This window comes from Rhinolophus ferrumequinum, chromosome 3 (assembly GCF_004115265.2).
Source record: "Rhinolophus ferrumequinum isolate MPI-CBG mRhiFer1 chromosome 3, mRhiFer1_v1.p, whole genome shotgun sequence".
Lineage (NCBI taxonomy): Eukaryota > Metazoa > Chordata > Mammalia > Chiroptera > Rhinolophidae > Rhinolophus > Rhinolophus ferrumequinum.
The window spans coordinates 99,687,211-99,711,738 of record NC_046286.1 but is presented as its reverse complement, the minus strand read 5'-3'; the positions used below and the strand labels follow the sequence as shown (position 1 = coordinate 99,711,738).

The 24,528-nt window shown below is 39.3% G+C and overlaps 1 protein-coding gene across 1 annotated transcript in view; it reads right to left on the bottom strand.

Moving 5' to 3' along the window:
* SNX9 (sorting nexin 9) overlaps positions 1-24,528 on the bottom strand; it is an 87,413-nt gene that overhangs the window by 55,970 nt on the left and 6,915 nt on the right. Inside the window, exons 2-3 of the mRNA XM_033100333.1 lie at positions 2,954-3,040; positions 375-449 (exon numbers count right to left, since the gene is read on the bottom strand). Of these exons, the coding sequence (XP_032956224.1) occupies positions 375-449; positions 2,954-3,040 (162 nt within the window). The remainder of the gene's footprint in view (positions 1-374; positions 450-2,953; positions 3,041-24,528) is intronic.

Below are 24,528 nucleotides of genomic sequence, written 5' to 3'. Positions count from 1 at the left end.
GCTACTTTAAAAAATCTATTCAAACTTTGTGATTCAACTTTACAATGAACAGTATTGTGGGTAGCAGCTGTTATACAAGTGAATGAAAAACAGGGACTTTTACTCATAATAATTAAAAGTTGCTCTCCTTGGAAAGAACGTAATCTAAATATCTGGAGTAACTTTTGGAGCTTGGGCCTATAGGTAATATAGTTTCTTAGTTCTACTTCAATGTACTCTCCACATTTTATAAAATTACCATGTATTACTTTTATAATGGAATTTTTTAAATTAAAAATGAAGTTGCTATGTTCGTTTGTCCTTTAAGTTGATAATTCATAAAAAGACGTTTGACAAAGACCAGGTTTAATTAATAAATGACAGTAAGCTCTTACTTCAACATAGTCTGTAGGAACAAGACCTCGTTCTCCTTTGCTGTTTCTTCCTTCCAGCCATCCTCCACCGACATCCTAAGAGTTTTTCAAAAAAGAAGAAAGGAAAAGAAAGAAAAAAGAAAGACTATAGTTGGAATTTCCTGCAGAAATTTTGCATTGGGAATTGTTATACATGAAAAGTAATTAACATTAAGTTTTTTATTCCTACAGAGCTAACATAGTTCAAATTCTTAAATTCTTAAGCCTTCTCTTTACTCCAGAAAATGATATAATCTAAAAACAAGAAAAATCAAAGTTGAATAGAAAGTGACCAAACATTTTAAAATAGCCTATTAGTGGAACGCCATCGTTTTGTAAATCCTTTGTATGGTCTGTGGTAGATTACAAAAATGCTTTGCAGCTCTGATTGTCAAGAAGTAGACTGCACATGCTCACCCCCACCCCTAGAATCTGCGTTATCCTTTGTGACCTCTATAGCCAACAGAATGAGATGGAAATAATATGGGGTGAGTCCAAAGCGGGGCCTCAAGAGGTTTTGTACACTTCAGATTGCTTTTTCCCAACCAAAAGAGCTTCTACGTGAATACATCTGGGTTGCTAAGATGATGAGAGAGAAAGGCCCAATCTCTCTGTCACCTCCACAGCCACCAACGCCCAGGAGGAGCACTGCCAGACGTAAGTGAAGCCGTTAGCCTGCTGAGCCCCAGCTGGGCACCAGGGGACTGGAGGTGCACGAGTGAGCCCAGGTGAGTAGAACCATCAAGCTGACTTGTAGATTCCAGGGCAACAACAAATGGTTGTTTAAGACACTAAGCTTTGGGATTATCTGTTATTTAGGAAAAGCTACCTGGTCCACAGTTCCTTAGATCTTCTGGATAAGTAACATTAATAAACTAAAGTACTCTACACCAAGATTCCTATTTTTCAATCTATTATTTTACCCAAGTCCCACTTTTCTCCTTAGAATATTAAGAGTTGTTTTAAGTTCATAAATTGTGCTCGAATTATTACTTGAATCTAGATAAAACATTTTTTAAAAATCACTTTAAGCTACAACTTTAATGTCCATTTTTGACAACAGCAACTTAGAGACAATACGATTTTACCAAGATATGAAGAATACTTCTTCATTAAAAAAAAATAGACAGGAAGATAAAGAATCTTAATTTCTCCTATGAATAAAAATAGAACCACTTACTTCTATACACCTAGCATATTTTATAAAACTACATATACTTTTTCTCCCCAGTAATTCTTTTTGGTATCTAAGACATGTAACACAGGTTTTAAAAACACTTGTCAATATGAAGATACCACCATCCATCCTCTCGGCCGTTCCTCTTTCTTCTTCCTTGCTCTTGTGTTGCCACAGTCCTGCGCTCCCCCACCCCCCTGCCAGTGGAGCACATCTGCACCTCTTCCTCCCTTTCCCAGAGTCCCCTCGTCCTTCCTGGCACCTTTCCTCACGTGCTGTCAAAGATGTGCAGGGAGACAGCCTATCTCCAGCTCTGCATTTCCATTTTTAAACTGATCCAAAGCTATAAGCCAGGGTTGCTTATTTACTATTCTTTAAACTCAACGTATCTAAAAACAAACTCTTTGAATCTTTCCAAAGAAGCTCTTCTTCCTGACTCACATTTGTTAATAAATCCACTTGTCTCAGATGCCAAGCACAAAATCCTCAGCGATCCCCGACTCTTCTCTCACCAACATTCTCAATCAGGCACAAAGTCCTCTGGCGCTGACTCTGCAAGGCCACCTGCACCCATCTTCTTTCAACTCCTACTGCTGCTACCCAGGCTTGTTCTAGACTCCACCACACCGTCTGCTGGATTCATTTCCCTAAAGCACAGGTCTCATCGTGTCACCTTCCTCCAACAATATCAACTATAGAGCCCTTAAATGAACCCATTATTTACAAAATGAAATCCAAAGTCTAGGTATGGCCTGGCACACAGGTCCTATTCTGATTTGGCCCTAAGTGCCAGTTTTCTTGGCCTGTCTCCTACTGGCATATACATACCCTGGACCCCTGGGACACCTGTTTACATGTGGTGGTCTCCAGCAGAGAAGAAAAGGCAGAGGCTTAGAGGCCAAACAGATGTGGCTTTAAATCCTTGATTTGCCACTTACAAGAAGAATGAGCTTGGGCAAGTTACTTAACTTCTCTAAGTCTCATTACCCTCATTTGTAAAAAGAGATTAAAAATACCAACCTCATAGAGTTCATAGGGAAAATACAGAAAAGATGCATAGCACCTAGCAAAACACCTGGCTTACACACTGTCGATAAATGGTAGCTGGGGCTTCTAAGAAACACTGACTACTTTCTAATCTGTACACTTTTGATCTGGCTGGGATTTCTCTCTTTCTGTTTCTGTCAGATGGAACCCTACCCAGCTATCTTTAGAGGATGTAACTTTTCTCAATGTTTATAAAATATTCTTACTTCACCATCAATACTTTGCAAGCAACAGGAAAAAAATTCGCGTGGATTTGAATGATCAATTTATTAAAAAATAAAATCTTAAAAATAAGTCCTTAAGGGACCATCAGATTCAAATGTAACAGTTCTCTTACCGGATTTGTAATTGTGATGATTTCTCCTTCATTAACTGTCAGTTCATTATTTCCAGGTTCAGCAGCAAAATCATACATAACCCGAGCCTGTTGGAAGTGGAGAGGCAAACAAGTTACAAATGTAAACTGAACCGTAACAAAACAAATAACCTTTAAGTTCACTTTGTAAACATGCTGGTATGAACAAATACTTCATGACAGCAGCCGCTGTTTTGGAAGAAAGGAAGACATATTACCAAAGTGATTAATCAGCCCTCTCTTGTGAGAAAGAATGACGCCTATGAGAGAGTCCCTGTTCTGTTTTGGAATCAGGGAAGGTTTCTGGTAGCTGCCCACATTGCATTTAGAGATCAGCCCCCCAACATGCTCAAAACACACCCACTTGATGGGGCTGGGAAAAAAGCATACCCCTCCTTTTAGGAGGTAAGAAGTGAAAATACAGATACTGTTCAATCTGGAAACACTCCAGGCCCTGAAGAGCTCCACACAGAGACATACAAGTACGTACACACATATAAGAGTCATACATCTTTAGATTATTTCCTTGCAACTAAAACCCCACTATTCTTCACCTAGAAGAACCACTGGGATGAACTTTGATAATGCAGTATCTCTAGCCAAGTAAATGCAGAAATCTGAGATTTGGGAAGCAACATATATTTACGTTCTTCTATTACACTTCCCACTTCACAATGATTTTATAGAGCTGTGTAACCTAAACACCTGTAATTTTCAAACATTTTCCTACAATGAAATCTGAATCTCACAGAAAACAGACTGACGGGACACTCTTCTGGTTGGTGTGAGTTGGGGCTGCTCTTTCAGCCTCTTCCTCAAGAGGCCCCGAGGCGCCGGCCCAGAAACGTGAGTCCCTTGGCACGCTGCTGTGCGTGTATTCAAGAAAGAGAACCACTGTTGTAAAAAATATATGTTTTATACACACTTTTATGATATATAACAAGTATATCTTACAAACTGGGGTTCACATGTACCTAGAGAACATATGGCTTATTTTAAAAGTACTTGTTTGTCATAAGAGGCAAACGGAACTTTATCGAAAGGGCTGGTCAAACAGGATCAATGGATTCACTTAACAAATATTGACTGAACACCAACCATGCGTCAGAAGTGCGTGAGGCCCTTTGGCTCGCCAACGCTTTCTCCACACTGGCTTAATGATGCCTGAAATCCTGGTAACAAGGATTAAGGATGCACTGCTAGTAAAGAAAAGATTAGGAAAAAAACCCAAATACTGATTTATTTTGAAATACATCGAAAATAATAAGATGGACTGACGGATGAACATGTGATAAGTCAGGTCTAGTAAGATGCTATTTCTAGAATCTAGAGGGTGGGTTTATGGTGTTCAGTGGAAAACAATTCAACTTTTCTACGTTTGAGATTTTCCACAATAAAAAGTTGGAAAGAAACAAATGGTAATATACAGTCTGTCAGGCCAGAAACTGCATCAGACCCCTTACTTCTGTCTGTACACTGAGAGTTGGGAAAGGGGATTGAAAGGGGCAGGCAGAGAACTTCAGACGCATCACACTTTTCATTAGGTCATCACAAAGGACAGCAATACCGTAAGGAGGTCTTTTTCTCATAGAGCTGCCAAAGGAGATAGAATTCTCCTCGTCATGTTGGAGAGTGTTTGTCATGCTCACCCCACCCCTCCGGCACTGAGGGCAGATGTGAGGGGGAACCTCCCCCGCCAGGACACACCCACAGGACAGCAGGCTGCCAGGGCAGGTTGTCTGCTGTGCTGCCAAGAGCAGGATGTTTTCTTACGGTTCCTTAAGAATCCTGGTTAACAATTTTTTTTTTTTAATAAATCTGTTAAAGCCCACAAATCCCCAAATACAGAATACCAAAGCCTCTTGTTTATCAAACTTACAACTTGGTGAAACTTACACTTTTTCTTTTTTTAAACTTTTATTTTAAGTGTATTTTTCCAGGACCCATCAGCTGTAAGTCAAATAGTTGTTTCAATCTAGTTATGGGGGGGCGCAGCTCACAGTGGCCCATGTGGGGATCACACCGGCAGCCTTTCTTAAGAGCACTGTGCTCTAACCAACTGAGTTAACAGGTCACCCCAAAACTTACACTTTTACATATTACTGAACATTTATTCACGAAAAAATGTATATAAGTATTACAGGTTTATTTACAATGTTGATCTAAGGCCTTTAAAAAAAAAAAACCTAGCAATGCTTCTTACAAATTAGAAATGAGAATAATTTGGGAGAACAAAAAGATTTAAAAATCACATCCTCAAATGAGCGTAACATGTTAACAGAAAAAAATAACTGACCATTCAGCCCAAGGCAGCAATTATTGTTACAAAGTTTAGGCAAGACCGGAATCTTTAGCACTGAGCACCTCTGAGCACGTCTCCCTTCACCGACGTCTTTTCTCTTTCCGATCCTTGTATGTGGCTTCCTTCTGGCGTCTCACTTGCTTCCGTTACCACTCCCCTTTTTCCTCCTCTCCACCAGACAGTATCCAAACATAAAGATGCTGACGGCCACCCCAAATGCCAATCTGTTTTTGATGTGGCCTTTGAAAGAAAAGGTCCTTTTTTCTAGAGTGCTTTTCCAATGTTAGCTATACTTTAAAGAAATGACTCAAGTATTTTCAAGAGCTAAATGTCCAGACAGTTCTTGATCAGTAGATAACTCCCTTATCTGATACTATATACTGAATTCATACTGTCAACCACATTCATCTTTTCAATAGCAATTTCAGAAAATATTACAGATAAGGGGAACAACGGCTAGTAGACAGCAATCTTATACATAAGTTCCATTGTCTACATACAGTAAATAAACACTAGCAGATTCAAAGTTCTCAAAGTCAAATTCCAGGTACTGGAATAGTAAGTGTGCCACCCCACACCCGTCTGGTACGTGCACAATCACCATCCTTAGCACACATTTCCTATTGGGAGAAGAGAGAGGCGCATAAAAATATTCATTCTTTTTGACTCATGCTGTAACATCTGTTATTTTGTCTGCCCCATCCCTTGCCACTGGAAACTGTTTCTGCCCTATTCCAAGTGACTGCTGAGCATGTAACCCAAACAGGGATAATCAAACTCTATCCCAGAAAGTGACAGAGATGCTGGGGGAAGTGGATCTTTCTCTCTGAAGATATTGCTAATGGCTAATGAGCTGAGGTATGGAGAGTCTGCAAAAGGAAGTGGAGTGAACGTGGAGTAGAATGACAAAGAGAAACAGCATCCTGATGAGACACTTGGAGGACAAGCCCTTAGCTATTTGTTCCCCTGGGGACTTTTCAGTCAACAGGAGCCAAAATATCTCCTTTGGTGCATTAAGCCAATGTGAGTTCAGATTCTGTTACAACCAAGAGAGTCCAAGTTGATACAAACCAAAAATCCCAAACAAAAGAATTTATTAAGAAAATATTCTAAATTAAGGAAAAACACTGCATATAAGAAGTACAGTGCTGTAGTTCCTGTTCTGTAAAAAAAACCCAAACCAAACCAAAAACCAAAAAACCAGAACCTAAAATGAACAATAACAGAGAATTAAACAGTTCAATGGCAAAAACAAACAAGCAAAAACTGGCAGCAAAAAAGTTCACTTTGAGTTAGAACGCTCCTACTCTTAAGCGTCTGCTTCTTTGGTTTCACATAAATGACAATTAAATCTTGGGGAAAAGCAGTAAATCCTCAGCAATGTAGTTCTCCCATCTTTAAAACAGATGCTCGGTTATATAAAAAGTAAAACATGCAAACCTTCAGAAGTCCATGGGACTGAAGGATTCCTTATTAATTTGACACCCTTGAGAACTGAAGTTCAGGGTGCAGGTGATATTTCCATATAACTAGTTTACCTTTTTAAATGGCAAGCTTGTTTTACTTAAGCACGCTCATTTGACTTTTTATAAAATCTTACATATGTAATGCCTTCCCTTTACCTAACCATCAAGATCTCCAGAAGAAACAAAATTACCCTAATGGACCCTGACAGCATTACTGTATTACACCATTAACATATACAGATGTATTTGTCCTTATTCTAAGTGGTTAAGGCTTAAATGCTTTTTCAGTTTATATCAGTCTGTGATTTCAAGAGCCTTTATTAAATCCTGGCCTGTGCTTGTTCAGTTGGTATTTTGAATCAAACAGAGCATCTTAAATATCCCTGTAAAATTTCATTTGTTAGATTCAGCCCATTGCTCCAACCTACTAAGAGTTTTCTGAATTCTGACGCCATCCTGCAATTCTCCCTTATCCTTTCCTGCTAAGTCCTCAGAACACCTGATAAACATGCTTTCCATAGCTTCACCTGCTTCATCAGTAAAACTTAAAATACAACAGCCCTTCGGAGCCGGCCCGGTGGCTCAGGCGGTTGGAGCTCCGTGCTCCTAACTCCAAAGGCTGCCGGTTTGATTCCCACATGGGCCAGTGGGCTCTCAACCACAAGGTTGTCTGTTGGACTCCCACAGGGGATGGTGGGCTCCGCCCCCTGCAACTAGCAACGGCACCTGAACCTGGAGCTGAGCTGCGCCCTCCACAACTAAGACTGAAAGGACAACTTGCACTGACTTGGAAAAAGTCCTGGAAGTACACACTGTTCCCCAATAAAGTCCTGTTCCCCTTCCCCAATTAAATCTTAAAAAAAAAAAAGATAATAGTACAGCAGCCCTAAGGTCCAAGACAGCTGCACAAGACAAGGAATTCTTTCCAAGGGGTCATGGGTCAATGAATTATGTTAACTGACTGACTAATTAATTACTCCTTCTTCCCTCTATTCCACTCCAGAATGTTTCTGGAAAGTACTTCGACCAAGGAAATCATTTGAACTGAGGCCATGTGTAACGAAACTGCTTGAGACTGGGATGATTTTAAGAGATTTTCCATCCAAATTCACCCAGATCAAAGCTTCTTTGTGCAGTGCACATAAGAACACTCAGACAAAGGCATTTTATCAGTTACTTGATGTTCTGGTCATCAAACTGGCCGTATCACACATAACATGTGTGATTACCAGTAACGTACTACACACTTCTGACACCACCTGGGACTGCCCACTGCTTCACACACACACACCAGAAAGTTTAACAAGCTTTTTATTTTTAAGGCCGTGTCAAAATGGCTGCATCATACAAAACATTTTGATGTGGTTGCTTTAAATTGGGGTCATTTTTTCTTTTTCTGTAAAGAGCCCTATACTAAATATTTTAAGGTATGCAGACCATATAGTTTGTCTCTGCTGCTACAGTGCAAAAACCACCATAGACAACATGTAAACAAATGGGTATGGCTGTGTTCCGATAAAATGTTATTTATGAAAACCACATGGCAGGCCGGATTTTGCCCATGGGCCATAATTTGCTGACTCCTATAAGATGGCTGGGAACAAAGTTATTATACAAAAATCACTAATATATTAAACACGAGTTATAAAGGAAAGAATCTTTGCAATTCGTATCACAAAGGTTAATCTTTCTAATATATAAAGAACTTCTAAAACTCAAGAAAAAGATCAGCAACCCAACAGAAAAATGCAAAGAATGAACAACAGTTCACAGAAAAATATAAATGGCCCTGAAACATAGAAAACATGCTCAATTTCACACATAAAGAAGTTAATTTGGTAGCTGTTGCCAGATTTCCCTCCATTAGGGATTGTACCATTTAAACCTCTACCAGCAACAGATATGAAAGTAATGACTCTCCATAGGTTCACAAAGAGAATAAATTACCCAATTTTTGGATTTTTGCCAATCTGATAAGTGAGAAATGCTACTTCAATATAGCTTTAAAGATATTTTCACCCTATGACCCAGAAATCTCACTTTGGAAATTGATTCTCTAGATGCACATGTGTATGATGCTATTTATCTGTACACAACCCTAGTGTTTACTAACAGGGAGTTGGTTAAATAAACCCTGAAATATCATTACAAAGGAATACTTTGTAGCAATAAAAGAATGAAAACAATCTCTGTGCACTGACATGGAATGAACACATCATTAAGTGAGGAAAGCAGGTTGCAAAATAGGGCATACAGTATGGTGCCCTTTTCATAGGTAGAACATTTATATTTATATTGGTCAGTATTTTCATAAAGAAGCACTAAAGTATTTTAAAATTGGTTACCTATGCATATGGGAGAGGAAAATGAGTGGATAAGAAGAGGAGAATGACATTTCTCAGTGTATTTCTTTTCATATTATTTTAGTTTTAACTGTGTACATGTATCACCTGCCCAAGAATTCTAAATTAAAATTGGGGGTAGGAAAAGACACCATTTACAGTAGCTGCAAGAGATAAAATAACTGGGAATAAACTAAAGAGATGCATAAGCCTGATCTGGAAAAAGCTTGAACATGTTGCTGAAAGACAGATAATTGGAGAAACTGGGGAGTACTGTAGATTGTTTGCAACAATAGTCCCGATAAATCTTCCCATCCCTGTATGAATTACTTCTTTGTAATGTGACTTTGCCACTCCTCCCATTAACAAGTGAAGGCTATTTTTCCACTCTTGACTCTGGACTTTTTCTTGTGCTTGCTTTGGCTAACAGAATAACAGCAAATGTGATACAAGCCAAGGCTTGAAAAGCACTGGCACACTGGGGCTTGCCGCTCTCATACCAGGACCACCTCTGTGACCTGAAGTGAACCAGCCTGGGTTCGCCTCTGCGGAGGAGACACCACCACGCCACCCCAGCCATCCTCCTGTACAGGTAAGACCCCAACATGTGGGTGAGGCCACCCCAGGCCATCCAGCTCAGCCAGGCTTTCCAGACCACAAGAACCACCCATAGAAGTGTAAGAAATAATTATGTATGTGTTGTCTTAAGTCACTAAGTTTGGGAATAGTTTGTTAGGCAACAAAAACTAATTCAAACAAAGAATCTCTCTATATTTTTAGAAGGGAAGCCCCAATGTCAAGATAGCAACTCTCCCTTCAATGATTCTAATAAAAATATAAACAGGAATTCTTTTTCTGAAACAGAACAAACTAATCCTAAAATTCATGTGGACATACCACATTTCCCAGAAAATAAGACCTAGCTGGAAAATAAGCCCTAGCATGGTTTTTCAGGATGACATCCCCTGAACATAAGCCCTAATCCGTCTTTTGGATAAAAAATTAATATAAGACCTGGTCTTATTTTCGGGGAAACACGGTAGGAAACCATTTCATTTTGAAAACTGGTAAATAAAGGTGAAAAAAATCAGGCATTTATCCTGCCTCTCCTTTACAGACTGTACCACTCACTAATCAACTAGTAGATAAGAAGTCTCTCTTTACAATAATATTCCAGCTAATGCCAAATGGTGCAGACACTATGGAAAACAATATGGAGATTTCACAAAAAAATTAAAAATAAAACTACCATGTGACCCAGTAAATCCACTTCTGGGTGTTTCTCTAAAAGCACCGGGTCTCAGAGCGATCCTAGCACTCCTGTGTTAATGGCAGCAGCATTCACAACAGCCAAGGCACGAAAACAACCTAATGTCCTTTGACAGATGAAGAGATAAGGAAAATATGGTGTAGACATACAGTGGCATACTATTCAGCCTCAAAAAAAGAAGGAAATTCTGCAATATGCAAAAACATGGATGAACCTTGAGGACACCTACGGTAATAAATGAAATAAATGAAAAAATAGAATTAGAACATCTTTTAAATTTCTAGTAATAACTTTTTCTAATTTCTAATAACTTTGAAATTTCTAACAATTTAATGCATCTAAGCACAGTGGATCCAAAAGACAACCTGAAATGATTTGCCTTCCGATGGAATACAACGCCAGTTATGAAATCTACTTGAAAAGAAACAAGAATGTGACTCTTATCTATCCTTTAGACCCTAGTACCAATTTATAGGAACTACAATGGAATATATTAAACTAGGCAATGAGGATGCAGTAAGTAAATCCAGACATAGGAAATCACAGAACCCATTTTCTCTAACAAATAATTCTCAAAAACAAAAACAAGCCGGGGGTGGGGGGGGCGAGTTGGGGGGGGGCAAAAGAGAAGCAGGGAAACCTATAAATTAAGAGACTTAGAAGATTATCACAATCGCAATATACAGACTGTTTGGATTCTGAGTCCAACAGAAAAGATTGATATTGGAGACAACTGGAAATTTGAATACTTAAGGGTTGCATGATATCAGAGTATTCAATTTTTAGGTATCAAAATGGTATATTTTTAAAGGACTCTCCATCTTTAGAGATGTACACTAAAATATTTACAGATGAAGTGATAAATATCTGTATTTCTTCAAAAATAATGCAAGAGTGGGAGAAGTTGATGCGGTCTAGATGAATGAAACGACGAGTCAATAGCTGCTGAAGTTGGGTAACAGGTACACAGGCTTTATTACGCTATTCTACGTTTGAATATGTTCGACATTCTCCGTAATGAAAAGGTTTTTAATGAAACTGTAAAAAGTGCCACTGGAAATCTTAAGTGAATTTTAAAAATAATCTTGCAGTGGAGGAGGACTTCAAATAGGAAGCAAAACCCTTGTCCTTAAAAGGGGGAGACGAAGAAATTTCTCTTCCCCCAAAATAAAACATACCTGCCTTGCCTGGCAAAGGCAACATAAAGAAGATAAAAAAATAAATGACAAACTAGGAAAAATATTTGCAATTCATATCACAAAGGTTGGTTCCCCTACTCTATGAAGGCTACCTAGGAATTGGGAAGGGAAAAAAAGTAAAAATGGCTCTTAAAAATGTAAAACCTCACTTATAAGGCTAAACAAACATTACTTTTAACCTATCAGATGGCAACAAAACAAAAACAAAACTCTCATTGACAACATCACGTTGGTTAGGGTGTAGGCTCGTTGGTTAGGGTGTAGGCTCGTTGGTTAGGGTGTAGGCTCGGGGAAATAGGTATTCTCACATAGTGCTGATGGAAGTGAGAGGCAATTTGGTAAAAGGCCTATGAAAATTACAAACACGCATACTCTTAACTCAAAAATTCCACTTCTGGGACTTTATCCTCCAGAAATACTCACACTTGTACAAAAGGACACACATAAACGGTTGTTCACTGCAGCCTGTTTACAATAGCAAAGGACCAGCCACGGCCTAAAAGGTAGGGAGGGACTGGTTAGGAAAGTGGGAACCTCCATAAAATGGACTCCCATATTACAGCAAAAGAAAATGAGATCGGTTCATTTTCTGGCTGTGGAATTATTTCTAATGAATGTTATTAAGTTAGAATATAAAGCAAGGTACACCATGTGTGTAAAAGAAAGGAAAACGCGTTTGCTTGTGTACACATAGAATGCTTCTGTAGGATATGAGATAAAGATAGGACAGCCTCTGAGGAGAGAAGAAACCTAGCTAGGGGGAGGGGTCGGAGAGGAATTTTCAGTGTTACCTGCTTTGTACGTTTTTAGTGTTGTTGTTTTTTAACACAAACCTATTCCTAGTCAAAAATAAATACAACAAAAATTGTAAGCACTGTCTTGTACTTCTACTTAGAAACTCAGAATCCTGTTAAAAATACCACAATCTACTAGAAAATGCTTCTCTGGTTATTAACAAAGCACTAAATGCTCCATAATTTAGCTAAAAAAATGACTGGAAGGCAAACAGAATCTGTATTAAAGGTTACCGATTCCTGGAGTTCTCATTCTGTATTGTGATTTTTCACTGCACACAGATATATATATACACTTTTCCAACAACAAAGCAATGTAATAAAGTTTAAAAAGGTTCCTCTTCTGCCAAAGGACACAAGCGCTAATAGATTTGAAAGTACCCTTCAAAAGGTTATGCATTTGACACGTGTTTGCACATACACACAAAGCCACTCAGAACCACAGTACACACACTCTTGTACATTTCATGTTTTACTTAATCTCAGGAGTCTTCATATCAGCACAGTTACCTTGTTCTTTATCACAGCTGCAAGGTTATCAATCCACTATTCAACCGCTTGGGCAAAGCACACGAAAACCTACTTATGCCTACTTAGTCGTGGTTAAGAAAATAACCTCACATCCATGCCAAATTAAAACTGAAGCAAATAGTAATAAATAAATATAATATATATATTAAGCAAATAGTACCCTAAAGCCCAGACAGCTGGTAGGAAGCTTATACACTCCAAAGTAATAGTGTCTGTTTGCACCCCCACCCCACCCCTGCCCCCCAGTACCGTATATTGACAATGTTTTTTATTCGCCCACAAAAAGGGGAGGAAGTGTAATTATTGACAACATAATGATTGAGCTGGCTTTGGAGCCAGACCATGCAGGTTCAACTAGGCCGAATTCCTTCAAGTCTCACCAAATTTCCTCAAGAATAAGATAACAGAATGTGCCTTGTGACACACATGATAAATGAATAAATACAAAGCACTTAGAATAGTAACTGGCACAAAGGGCCCAGTAAATGTTAGTTACCATGACTGTTGGGTTTTTTGATTACACACACACACACACTCTGCATGTGCTAAAAGCTGCACAACTGTCCTCTCCCCAGCCCACCCAGGGACTCAAGGGAAAGAGATGAGTGCCCAGGTTACTTATTCCCACAAAAACGTGGTTCTGGAATCTGCTACTTCATCAGATCACTCAAGAACCAGACCCACCTGGGGGGGGGGGGTGTCAACCACCAATCTCCCCCCCACACACACACACACCACCTTAGAGTGTGTATGTAGGAAGGGGTGATCCAGCAACGCTGATGATGATGGTCCACAGGGAACCCCTCACCCTGATGCAGGAATATGTCTCTGTGAGTCCCCAAATGATGTAGGGGACTCTTCAGTGAGTGAGTGAGTGCCGGGATCATGTCTCGTGAGACCGAAGAATGGAAACACGGACCCAGGAGAGGCGAGGAGTTGTAAAAGAGGATAGTTTATTAAAAGCAAAGGGTCAGAGCTTCCGAGCGGGAGGAGGTCCCGAATAGGGGTGCCCAGTGACTGAGGCAAAAGTTCTTACTCTTACACCTTCCCTTGCCCATTTGGGGAAGGGGCTGGCACCTTCCAATGGAATTCATCCATCAGGTCTGTCCTGTTTGCTCCTCCTGAAGGGATTAAGGAATGAACCCATTCCTATCTATCAGATCTGCTCCTTTGTCCAGCCAGAGGGGATTTGAGATAATTTATTAACCTTAAGGTGTGTTCTCATATCTTTCTCCCGGAGTGAAGGAGACATTCCAGAACCTGGAGTTTCAGGATACGGCTGCCTTTTGTTTATTCCACCAGGGACCCTCGCCTCCCATCCCCCCCTCCCCCCGTCTACCTAGCAACATACTAACATACTAACTAACCTGTCTCAACCCTATGTTACTCGAAAAACATATTAGAATAATGATTAACTAGACCAATTTTAAAATAAACTGGCAAAAATTAAGTTGCTCTGTAAACTTGATAATTGGGAGGATATTACCAATAACAACAAAAACAAAACACAAAGCAGAAGAGAAAACAAAAGCATGAGGAACCTTATGAAGAATGAAGAAAGCCTATCAGTAAATCACACCACGTTCTGCAAACAAGGTATGGGTCCGTATAGCTGTCTGTAAACACACTGCAGTTCATGCACAATCCCAAGGGAATTTTTTTGGAGCAATTATAAATGAACTTGTCCCAAATGCACTCTGCTCGCTTAAAAAAGGGCACCTGAAACATACGTTGACTTTAGAAATACAGAAAGACAATACTTGATTTTTAGCACTTTAAGGCCACAAACAAAAATCAATAGTCAAGGACCATGTTAAAATTTTCAACATTTTCAACCAGCATTTTAATACAAACTCGGTGTAATTTCCAAAATGGCACAAAGTACCTTGAAACATTTATTTGCCCCATTACATTGAAAACTTTCTCCAGATTAAACTGTCCTGTAAAATAATTTTTTTAGCTACTAGTCCCTTTTGTTTTCCACTAACGATCACTGGCAAGTACTATAGCCCTTCACTACAGATTGGATTGAGCACTCAAACAATTCCATTTAGAAAAAAACACATTATCTCATAAAATTTAAGAGAACTAGTCCTCACAAAAGAACCTGTCAAAATATTCTATTATAGGGGCGGCCGGGTAGCTCAGTTGGCTAGAGCGCGGTGCTCTTAACAACAGGGTCGCCGGTTCAATCCCCACATGGGCCAGTGAGCTGCGCCCTCCACAACTAGATTGAAACAACTACTTAACTTGGAGCTGATGGGTCCTGGAAAAACACACTTAAATAAAAAAAGTTAAAGAAAAAAATTCTATTATACTCAGTACCTTAAGTTCCTCACAGAGACTGCAGTTTCCCCTAAATCCGTATTTCTCAAACAATACAAACATTCTCAGAGGGCTCCCTTGTGTGCTAGGGAAAGGTACAGGAAAGGGGACCCAAGCTATAGGGCAGGCTTCATTGCTATTTGGGGACCTTGTGGATAACCCGTGAAACACTAAACATATGCAAAACGGCGAACCCAAATCTGTGTTCTAGAACTCAGTATCAATTTCCTCCTATAACCTGAATCAATAGGCTAAAAGGATAAACTATTAAAAGATGGAAATGAAGAGGCTATAGTGCAGACTAGGGTTTCCAGGTGGGAATTCCCGCCCATTCCCAGGAATTTTTTTCACTTTCCCGTTCCTGAATCCCAAGATATAAACTGTTTTCTGTTCTCCACGGTGAATCGTTTCCACAAAGTGATAGCCGATACTACCAACCATGATCAAGGAGCCAATTGTCCCAATTTCCCAACCAACTTTTCTCGGGATTCGGGAATGGGAAAGCAAAAAACATTCCTGAGAATGGGCGGGAATTCCCACCTGGAAACCCTAGTGCAGACCCAATAAAATAAAAAGAGAAGAGAAAAACTAGTATATGAAATGAATAAGTGACACATTAAAATCCAGTAGTTAAAAATAACTGAACTAATCCAAATCAAATAGCAGAGAACTCACGATGGGATAACTAGTACTACACTTGCCCTCTTACCATACACAGCTAGAAAACTGGACAAAATACATGAACAGTCTTTTCCTAACAACTCAGGGTCCCCATCATAACCATGAATTATTATATAAGGTAAAAGGCACTGGATATTTATTTTCTAGGCCTCAGCGTTTGCACATGAAAAATGGCGGGATTAAACTAGATGACCTACCAGTCCCGTTGGGCCTATGTGAAGAATTTAAATATTTCACGTTAAAGTATTTCAAGAATACTAGTATACTGTGATCTTTAAACTGCTTAAAATGATTCTTCTCCTGCAGGCCATCTACATAAAGACACACAACTGGGTTACATGAGGAATGCGGTGTCTGCCTTAAACTCAATACTGGACGAAGGCCAATGCTCTTATCTATGATTTATCTTTATCAGTGGTTCCTCTTTAGGCCAATTTCTCTTCTAGAATCATACAACTAATATAAAACTCACCACAGGACTACAGCTGGTTTTTATTGTATCACAAGTGTGAGGTTTGAGTCATAGTAAAAAGGACTGTCAAAGAGAATTAAGTCAGCAAAATAAAACATAATTTGAAGAGCTAACTTAAAAGTTTTTCATACCAAAAACAGAAGAATGAATCAAACTTGATCAAATGAAGAGATTTAGACTAAACAGCAACCAAGAGACGGGAAAAGATTACAGAATGAGGAATTCATTACATGTGAAGATCGAAAAGCCAGAAGAGCGCCTTGGAGGGCTCCCAACCGGACCCCTTCGACGAGGCAGGAAATGGACCTCTGACCAGACTTTTGCCAGCATCCTCTTCTGCCTCTGCAGCTGATCCTTGCTGTAAACTAGTAAATTCCACAAAAAGGGAAAACCAAGTAAAAGAAGAAAGGTGAAGTGGGATTAACTGAGCGCCCCCAGGAAATCATCTGCTGAAGAGCTGCCACCGAGGACTCCACAGGAGGCGAAAATAAGCAAGGAAGAGCCACTGCCCTCATAGGCTCCGGGGAGGAGAAACAGTTACAAGAGAATGTGGGGGGATACAGAGAAAGCTCCAGTGGGGCAGCAGCTCAGTGGGAAGAGCTCCTGTGGGCAGGGAAGGCGGTGTCAGCAGGGAGGGAACAAATCAGAGGAAGCAGGGGAGAGACGATTCTAAGCCTTCATGATTTGGCCACTGGCTTTTATTTTCCTATTGAACATGGTCTGGTATAGTTGGTTTTTAAAACACTAAGACCTGAGAGCCTCAGCACAGAGGCTGTTTGTCTCTACTTCTTTTATGTCTCTACAGTAAGTAAATCCAGGTACTGCAGTTGCAAATGATAATAAGCACTGAATATAGGCTGAATCGGAATACCAAGAAGAGTGTGTCCCATCACCACCAGCAGAGTATGTTTTTCATAGGATTAAGTCCTCCCCTCTTTCTGAGGTGGAAGACGACTCCAGAAACTCTAGCTATTAAGTGACCCACACTGGTAAGAGCCTCTAACTTTAAAGAGCTATGATCATTTTCTCTCATACCACACCACTTTAGTAAACTACAGCGTTCTTAGACAATTGTCTAAGATCCATTTTTCACTGAAAATGTTACAGAAGCACTTCTGATAAATCGTGATGTGGCACTAGGATACAGATTTACTAAAGGCAGCCCATCAAGTTAAAATAGTAAGGAATAAGTACTGAAGTCATCACCCACCATCAATTCTCCTCCAAGCCTGACGGGTCCACAAGAACCTTACTCTAACCTAATCCCCGGTCACCAGCCACAAATCTCAGCACTATGCCTCATTAATAGAGCATCACGCAGCCTGTTAGTCCACATGACCAATTTACCAGATGGACTGACGCTCTGTAAAATACGTGGCATGTTGAATTCTTGCATTTAGCAGGCTACTCCCTAATATGCAGGGGCAATTCTCATCCTTTGGTGAATCATACGCTCACCAACATGGTTTCTAAACCACGGTTAATTGGTTAATTTTATTAACCAGTATCACCCCTGATCAGCTGCACTTTTGTTGTAGCGAAGCAACTGAATTATTACATAAGCTAATGAAACAAGAGTGTGAGAAAAGAGGAACTGTTGCTAAGAAAACTAAGTTGAATGTGTTGAGGTGCTTTGATAAAAAATAGGTTGCTAAAAAGCTTACTGTCGGGCTGCTGGATGGCTCAGTTGGTTAGAGCACGAGCTCTCAACAACAAGGTTGCCGGTTCAATTCCCGCATGGGATGGTGAGCTGCGCCCCCTGCAACTAACACTGAAAATGGTGGCTGGACTTGGAGCTGATGGGCCCTGGAGAAACACACTGTTCCCCAATATTCCCCAATAAAAATAAACAAATTTTTTTAAAGTTTACTGTCAAAGTAAGTGCAGTTGAGTCAACAGTTAAGACAAATGGAAAATAGCAATTTTTAAAAATCTAGGATTCTGTATTTACAATGCTTTGAAGTTGTTTTTAAATTCTTTAAAAGAAACTAAAAATGGAAATCACAGGCAATGCATTATGAGATTATCCATGATGGATCACTTAGAATTCCATTCAGAGTTACATACTAAAAAAAAAAACCTTGGCTTTCTATCCAAGGATTGGTGAATAAATGCGTATTTATGAATTTTAAGTTGAAACATGATGGTTAGTATTTCCTTTTTAATCTTCATTTTCATCAACTTTCTAACCAACAGGTACCACCTGGATGTGAAAGGTCAGGCCGCGTCATTGCCACCTGCGATGTAATAAAAGACATATATAACCCCATTCTCCTCAACTCTAGATCTAAGCACCCTCCTACTGCCAGCACCACATAAACTGTACAGAAAGGCTTACAAGGGTCTTGTCTGCTGAGGATTTTGTTAAGTGCAGTGACTCGACAAGAGGAAAGGAACACACAAATATACCCTAAAACCTTTGGGTATGTTAGCTATAGTCACACTACCTACGGCAAAATTTGTTTTAAATGAACAAATGCCAATAAATAGTTTTTAAGTATCATCACCTAAGCCTCTAAACTGGATGGCACTTTCCTTATCTTAATGCGTATCAAGCAACAAATACAGCAAGCTATTAATTTATGAGTATGTTTATATTATATACTATCAGACTGGATATTTTTTTTCCTGTATAATTTTATTAACCAATATCACCCCAATAAATTTATTTTTAATTAAAGTTTGTTGGGGTGACAATTGTTCGTAAAGTTACATAGGTTTCAGCAGACTGGATCTTTCAAGATTTAAGGGTTTATTCATAATTTTTAGGTGGGGTAACAGTAATTACTGTTACGTGTTTTTAGAAGTCTTATTTTTAGGAGTGTATACTTATGAAATATTTATCATTAAATAATGTGTTCTTAAAAGTCTTATTTTTATGGGTATGTAGTGATTTATCACTTAATAATATTTATCATTAAATAATGTATGGATATTAAATAATATTAAAAAGTTTTATTTTTATGGGTATATACTGAAATATTTATCATTACATAATTCCTTCAAAATAACGAAGGGAAAATGGGAGAAGAAGTTTAGAGGAAATAAAAATTGGCCAGGAGTTGATCATTGTTGAGACTGGTGATGTATCCACAAGGGTCTCATTGTACCATATTACTTTTGTCTGTATTTGGAATTTTTATAAATAAACTGTTAAAATAAAAAATATTGAATCATGCCAAACTGTTTAAACAGTATCTTCAAAACTCACTGTCATGGAAGTTTTAACCACAAATCATATGAAACGTATTTCATACAAAAAACTACAATGAAACCAGGAAAAGAATAAAGATTCATTGAATCTCAAAATCCTACGCCAGGATGATAGCATTTCTTCTAAAGCCCATGAGAACATTGTGACCCAATTCTCGGTGTTTCAGTTGCTTTCTTACACCACTGTTCTCAAATTGCTGAGGCTTCAGAAAGTTTATACAAGAAGCTGCTTCAGCAAGCACTAATCCCAATTAGAAGAGGAATGTAGTCGTTTGTCATTGGTTATAAATATTTTTATGGCTGGTTAAAATCTGCCATTCTGGAAATATGTTACTTATCGTCTGGGTGCACACCATTCATCAACAGAATGACAGCCCAACCAACTATTTTATAGCTCAAAGGAGCAAATAGTTTGATAGGTGTATGCATTCACTTTCAGCATATCCAGGAGCTATGATCTGATATTTTCTATCAGAATTTAAAACTCAGCGTGAGAGATTTTTTAAATTGCATTTAAACAAGTGAAAAAAAGAAAATTTCATTTAAAAATTATTTTCAACTGACCTGACTGGGATATTCCTCATATATAAAAGGACAGTCTATCAATCCTTTTGTAGCTCTCGAACTGACAGGCTTGAATGGCGCACAGGATTTTCCTAGTGTGACTTTAGATAAATCAATTACGTTGCAAAAAGGGATGAAGTTAAGACTTAAGCTGATATAAAAGTGAACAGAGCACTGCCTCCCCACAGTTAGCTCTGACCAGCAGAGGCAAGATCAACTCTTAAAAAAAAAAAGAAAGCAACAGGTCAGTTTAGGTCTGTTGAAAACCCTCCATGGTTTTGCATCTCACTCAATAAACACCATACTCACCATCACCCCTAACTTCTTATGACCCGAGGGACTGTGCTGCTCTTCCTGTGGGCTCAGGCCACACTGATACCGGCTTACAGGGATGCACAGACAGAAGGACAGACGTGCAGGCATGCTCCTGCCTGAGGGCAACACTCTTTCCTTGGCGATTCGAATGGCCACCTCCCGCCCCTCATGACCTGAGGGTCCCCCTCCCTGGGAGGCTTCCTTGGCCACCCATGTCACACTGCGCGCAGGCTCGTACACACAGCCTTACCACCTTCTCTCCTCTCCCCAGCTGTGTTTTTCTCCTTATTGACCTTATTTATCGCCCTCTCCTCCACTCACATGAAAGGTCCACAAGAGCAGGGATTTCTGTCTGAGTGCAAGGATTTTAAAATTTTCTTTAATGCTGTGTCCTTAATGCTTCAACAGTTTCTGGCCCACAGTAGGTGCTCGACAATTTATTCTGAAGGAACAAAATATCTAAATTACAAAATAATTTAAAAACAAGGTTCTTTTATATAATAACCCCCCTAGTGAATTAAAAACTGTTATCATTACACAACCACTTTAGAAACATATTACACAATGCAAATCAATATGCACTGATAACTGTAAACTATGATGATATACAAAATTATATGGCATATTTTCTGGCTAACTAAAAAGCAACAGGAAAAGCAATAACCATCACAGTCACCTCACCGCAAGAATAATCAGACCCTAATAATAGTGCTAAGTCATTTTGTACATGATACAACTGACCAATCAATACAACACTGAAAAGTTACTGAAAATCACAAGTGGATGAGACACTAACAGCTTTTACTTGAGAATGCTTTATCAATCTTTTGATTTTCAGCACATTTGAAATTGAACCCAGTTAGAATTAAGAGTCCTTTCAGCAAGAAAACAATACTCACTGCACGCAGCTTGCTAGTACCCACCCACTTCATAGTCCACAGATTCCAGGGATGAACGAAGGGCAGAATCCAGTTTACTACTTTTTGTTTTCCATATTCTGGTCCCCAGACCAGGAGCGTCAGCCGAAGAACTGCAGAAATATATGTTCCGGGTTCTACCTCCTGAATCAGAAACTCTGGGGGTGGAGCCCAGCAAACTGTGGTTTAGCAAGCTCCCAGGACGGGGGGCTGGTATGCAGCGAGGGTACCACAGCTCTACCGTTAATGCCCTGAACTCAGGACACGTGAGCATCACTACGTGAGGAAGAGCCCAACTTCTCTCTTAGACGGAAGCTTATTCCCATTGTCAGAACCTTTATTAGCAGAGATTCCTAACGAGTCAGAGGAGGGGACTTTCGGGGAAAACATTTAATCCATACTCGCATTTCAGAGAACCACCACCTACCACTTTTGTAATACAGACTACAGGAAGAGCATGAGATGTTTTTACTTATCGTAAAGGGGGTTGGGTTTTAAAATAGTATAGACACAGTAGTAAAGACTAGAACCAGAAGTAGCTTTAAATATCTGAATTTTAAGAAACAATCTCCATATTTTTTGGTATTATGTTGGCTTTAAATGATTAAGATGGATCAATCCAATGTAACTACAAATCTTAGTGGTCTAACGGCTACTGACTTTCTAGCTTTTTGGGTTTTTTTGGTTATAAGAACATTGAATATGTTTTACTTACTGGTAACAGCAATCACAGCACAAAGTCTGACACATTGACAAAAGGGCTGTAAAAATCTTAACTCTTGACTCTAAAAGCTTATGAAGATGGCTCATACAGAAGTGATAAAAACTGCTGCTGACCCAAGAGGACTGGCTGCTTGCTCAGCTTCCTCTCAGCTTCTGAGAGAACAGGTGTGGAGAGGCAGGTAAATCTACAAATGTATTTAGAAAACAGTAATTTTTAAGACTTTCAGGTTTAGTGATGTTTGTTCAGTAATTTTTTATTTATTTTTAAAAGTTAAAAAGACATACTTTTTCTCCTTTGGAAGAAGTATGAACATATAGCGCTTAAGAAAGTAAAATAAATTTCTATGTGTAATCCTGAATGCATTTTTCTATTGACATGCCACTTACTACTATAAGCATTAAAAACATTTTCTTCATCTCAGTATAATTCAAAACAAATGAACCAAAGGTGGGTAAGTTTGGGAATCTGCTTTAGAGACCTGGATAATGACAGAACGTTTTTAAATTTAAAAAAATGGAACTTGTTTTCTTCCTTATTACGCAAACAATAAATATTCATTACTCAAAATCTTGAGAATATAAAACAGGCTAGAAGATGAAAAAAAAGTTGCTAAATAAGTGCAGCCACCTCGAGATAGACAACTACTATTAACACATATCATCTACATTTTGAAGCCCTCTTTTGTGAATTTGCATTAGAAACTACATTTAAACTGGCATTTAACTGGTACATTTTAAATAGCACATTAATTTCTGACTGTCAGCTCTCTTAAACAAGGACCCAAATTTTATCCCTACTTCCAACACAAAAAAGGCACATAGAAGCTATTGGAATGTCTGCTGAACTCAGTATCTGGGACCCTACAAAACAAAGACTGGACTTGCAGACTCTCAAGATGTACTTACTAGTATGTATTTTAAAAACGATTGATGTGATAAAATAAGGATTAAAATTCACTCAAAAAAGTAAAGAAAAAAGATTTCAAGACTTAGCTCCTCTGAAAGCCTTGCTGCCTCGAGAAGGCCAGGCAGGAGCCCCACGGCGCCCCCCCCCAACCCGGAGCCCGGCAGAAAGCCTGCACCGTCTCAGGCACTACAACTTGGGGGACATACTCTTTGAGGACATAGACGAGGCCGTTTAGATGACATCGCATCGTGGAGCCAAGGACCTGGCCCTGAGCTCATCCGAGTTCAAATGAAGGAATCCGTGAATGACCACAGGTAACAGTTCCCAGAAGAAAGCTGCATTTTTCACTCTCATTAACTCAACTCTAAAGTTCTATGTCGCTGGCTTAATGAACAGCCACAACAGGTGACTTTTGGGTCCTGTCTCGACAGGTAATAGGACCACATGACTCGATTTTCAGATGCTAAAAATAGCTCAGAAGAATTGAGTCATACTGAATAACATCCTTATAAGCACTGTACTTACAATACCTAAAAATGAACAAATGGGTTAAATCTATCATGAGTTTTTATAATTCAAGGAGGGAGAGAAGGGTGAGAAAAGAAGTACCAATTGGAAAGTAAAATGCCCACGGTCCATTATTTTGATTCTTGATTTAACTTTTTTTTCCAACTAAAATGCTTAACGATTTTGCTTTTTCTTCATCTTTTTCCCTCCCAAGAATAGCTGAACACTTTGTGTGCACATATGCCATTCCTTCACTTCAGTCTGTTACAAAGCTGCCCTGACTTGGATTTTGTTCTGGCAAACACGGGCGGCAGGCTGATATCCTAACCGCCTCCAGACTGAAATACTTAAGTGCTGAATAAAATAGTAAAAGCAAAAAAATAAACACCTTTTAAAACAGATTGCTGAGTCAGCACAAAAGGAAAGGATCTGGAGAGATCACAGAGGAAATGAGAGCAGAAACCTTGGGGGAAAAACATGTGCTGAGGCAGGATTCCACCCCAGGAGTCTCCTGCAAACCCTGGAGACCGTAAGTTTGGGTCTGTGCTCTGAAAACTGGACTGTACCGGGGGAGGACAGGACTCCTGTACTGAGCCCGAAGCTGGGACCCCAAAAGGACCTCAACGTGAGAGACCTCAACAGCAAGGAAATTTATCATCACTGACAGGGCAGGGCAAGAGGGGAAAACTTCCCCTGAGCTCCATATTTATGCTACGCAGTATAGCTGGAAAAACATTAAGCCAGGAATTAAAGTCAGAGTAACCCCAAGGATGTGTCCTCAGGAGACTGGTATAAGCAATGACAAATTCTCTCTGGAGGACTGTAACTTCAATTTAGGTATCAAAATTCTCTCAGATGAAGTTCCAAGAAAGATGAGCAACTCACAGAAAAAATAAAAAAATAAAAACACAAGAAAACAAAGCACCATGAGTGAGAATGAGCAGAAATAGATGGCCGAATTAGACTTCAGGCAGTAGAATTAACAGACACAAACTATAAGTTTTATTATGCTTAAGAGAAGCTTAAAAT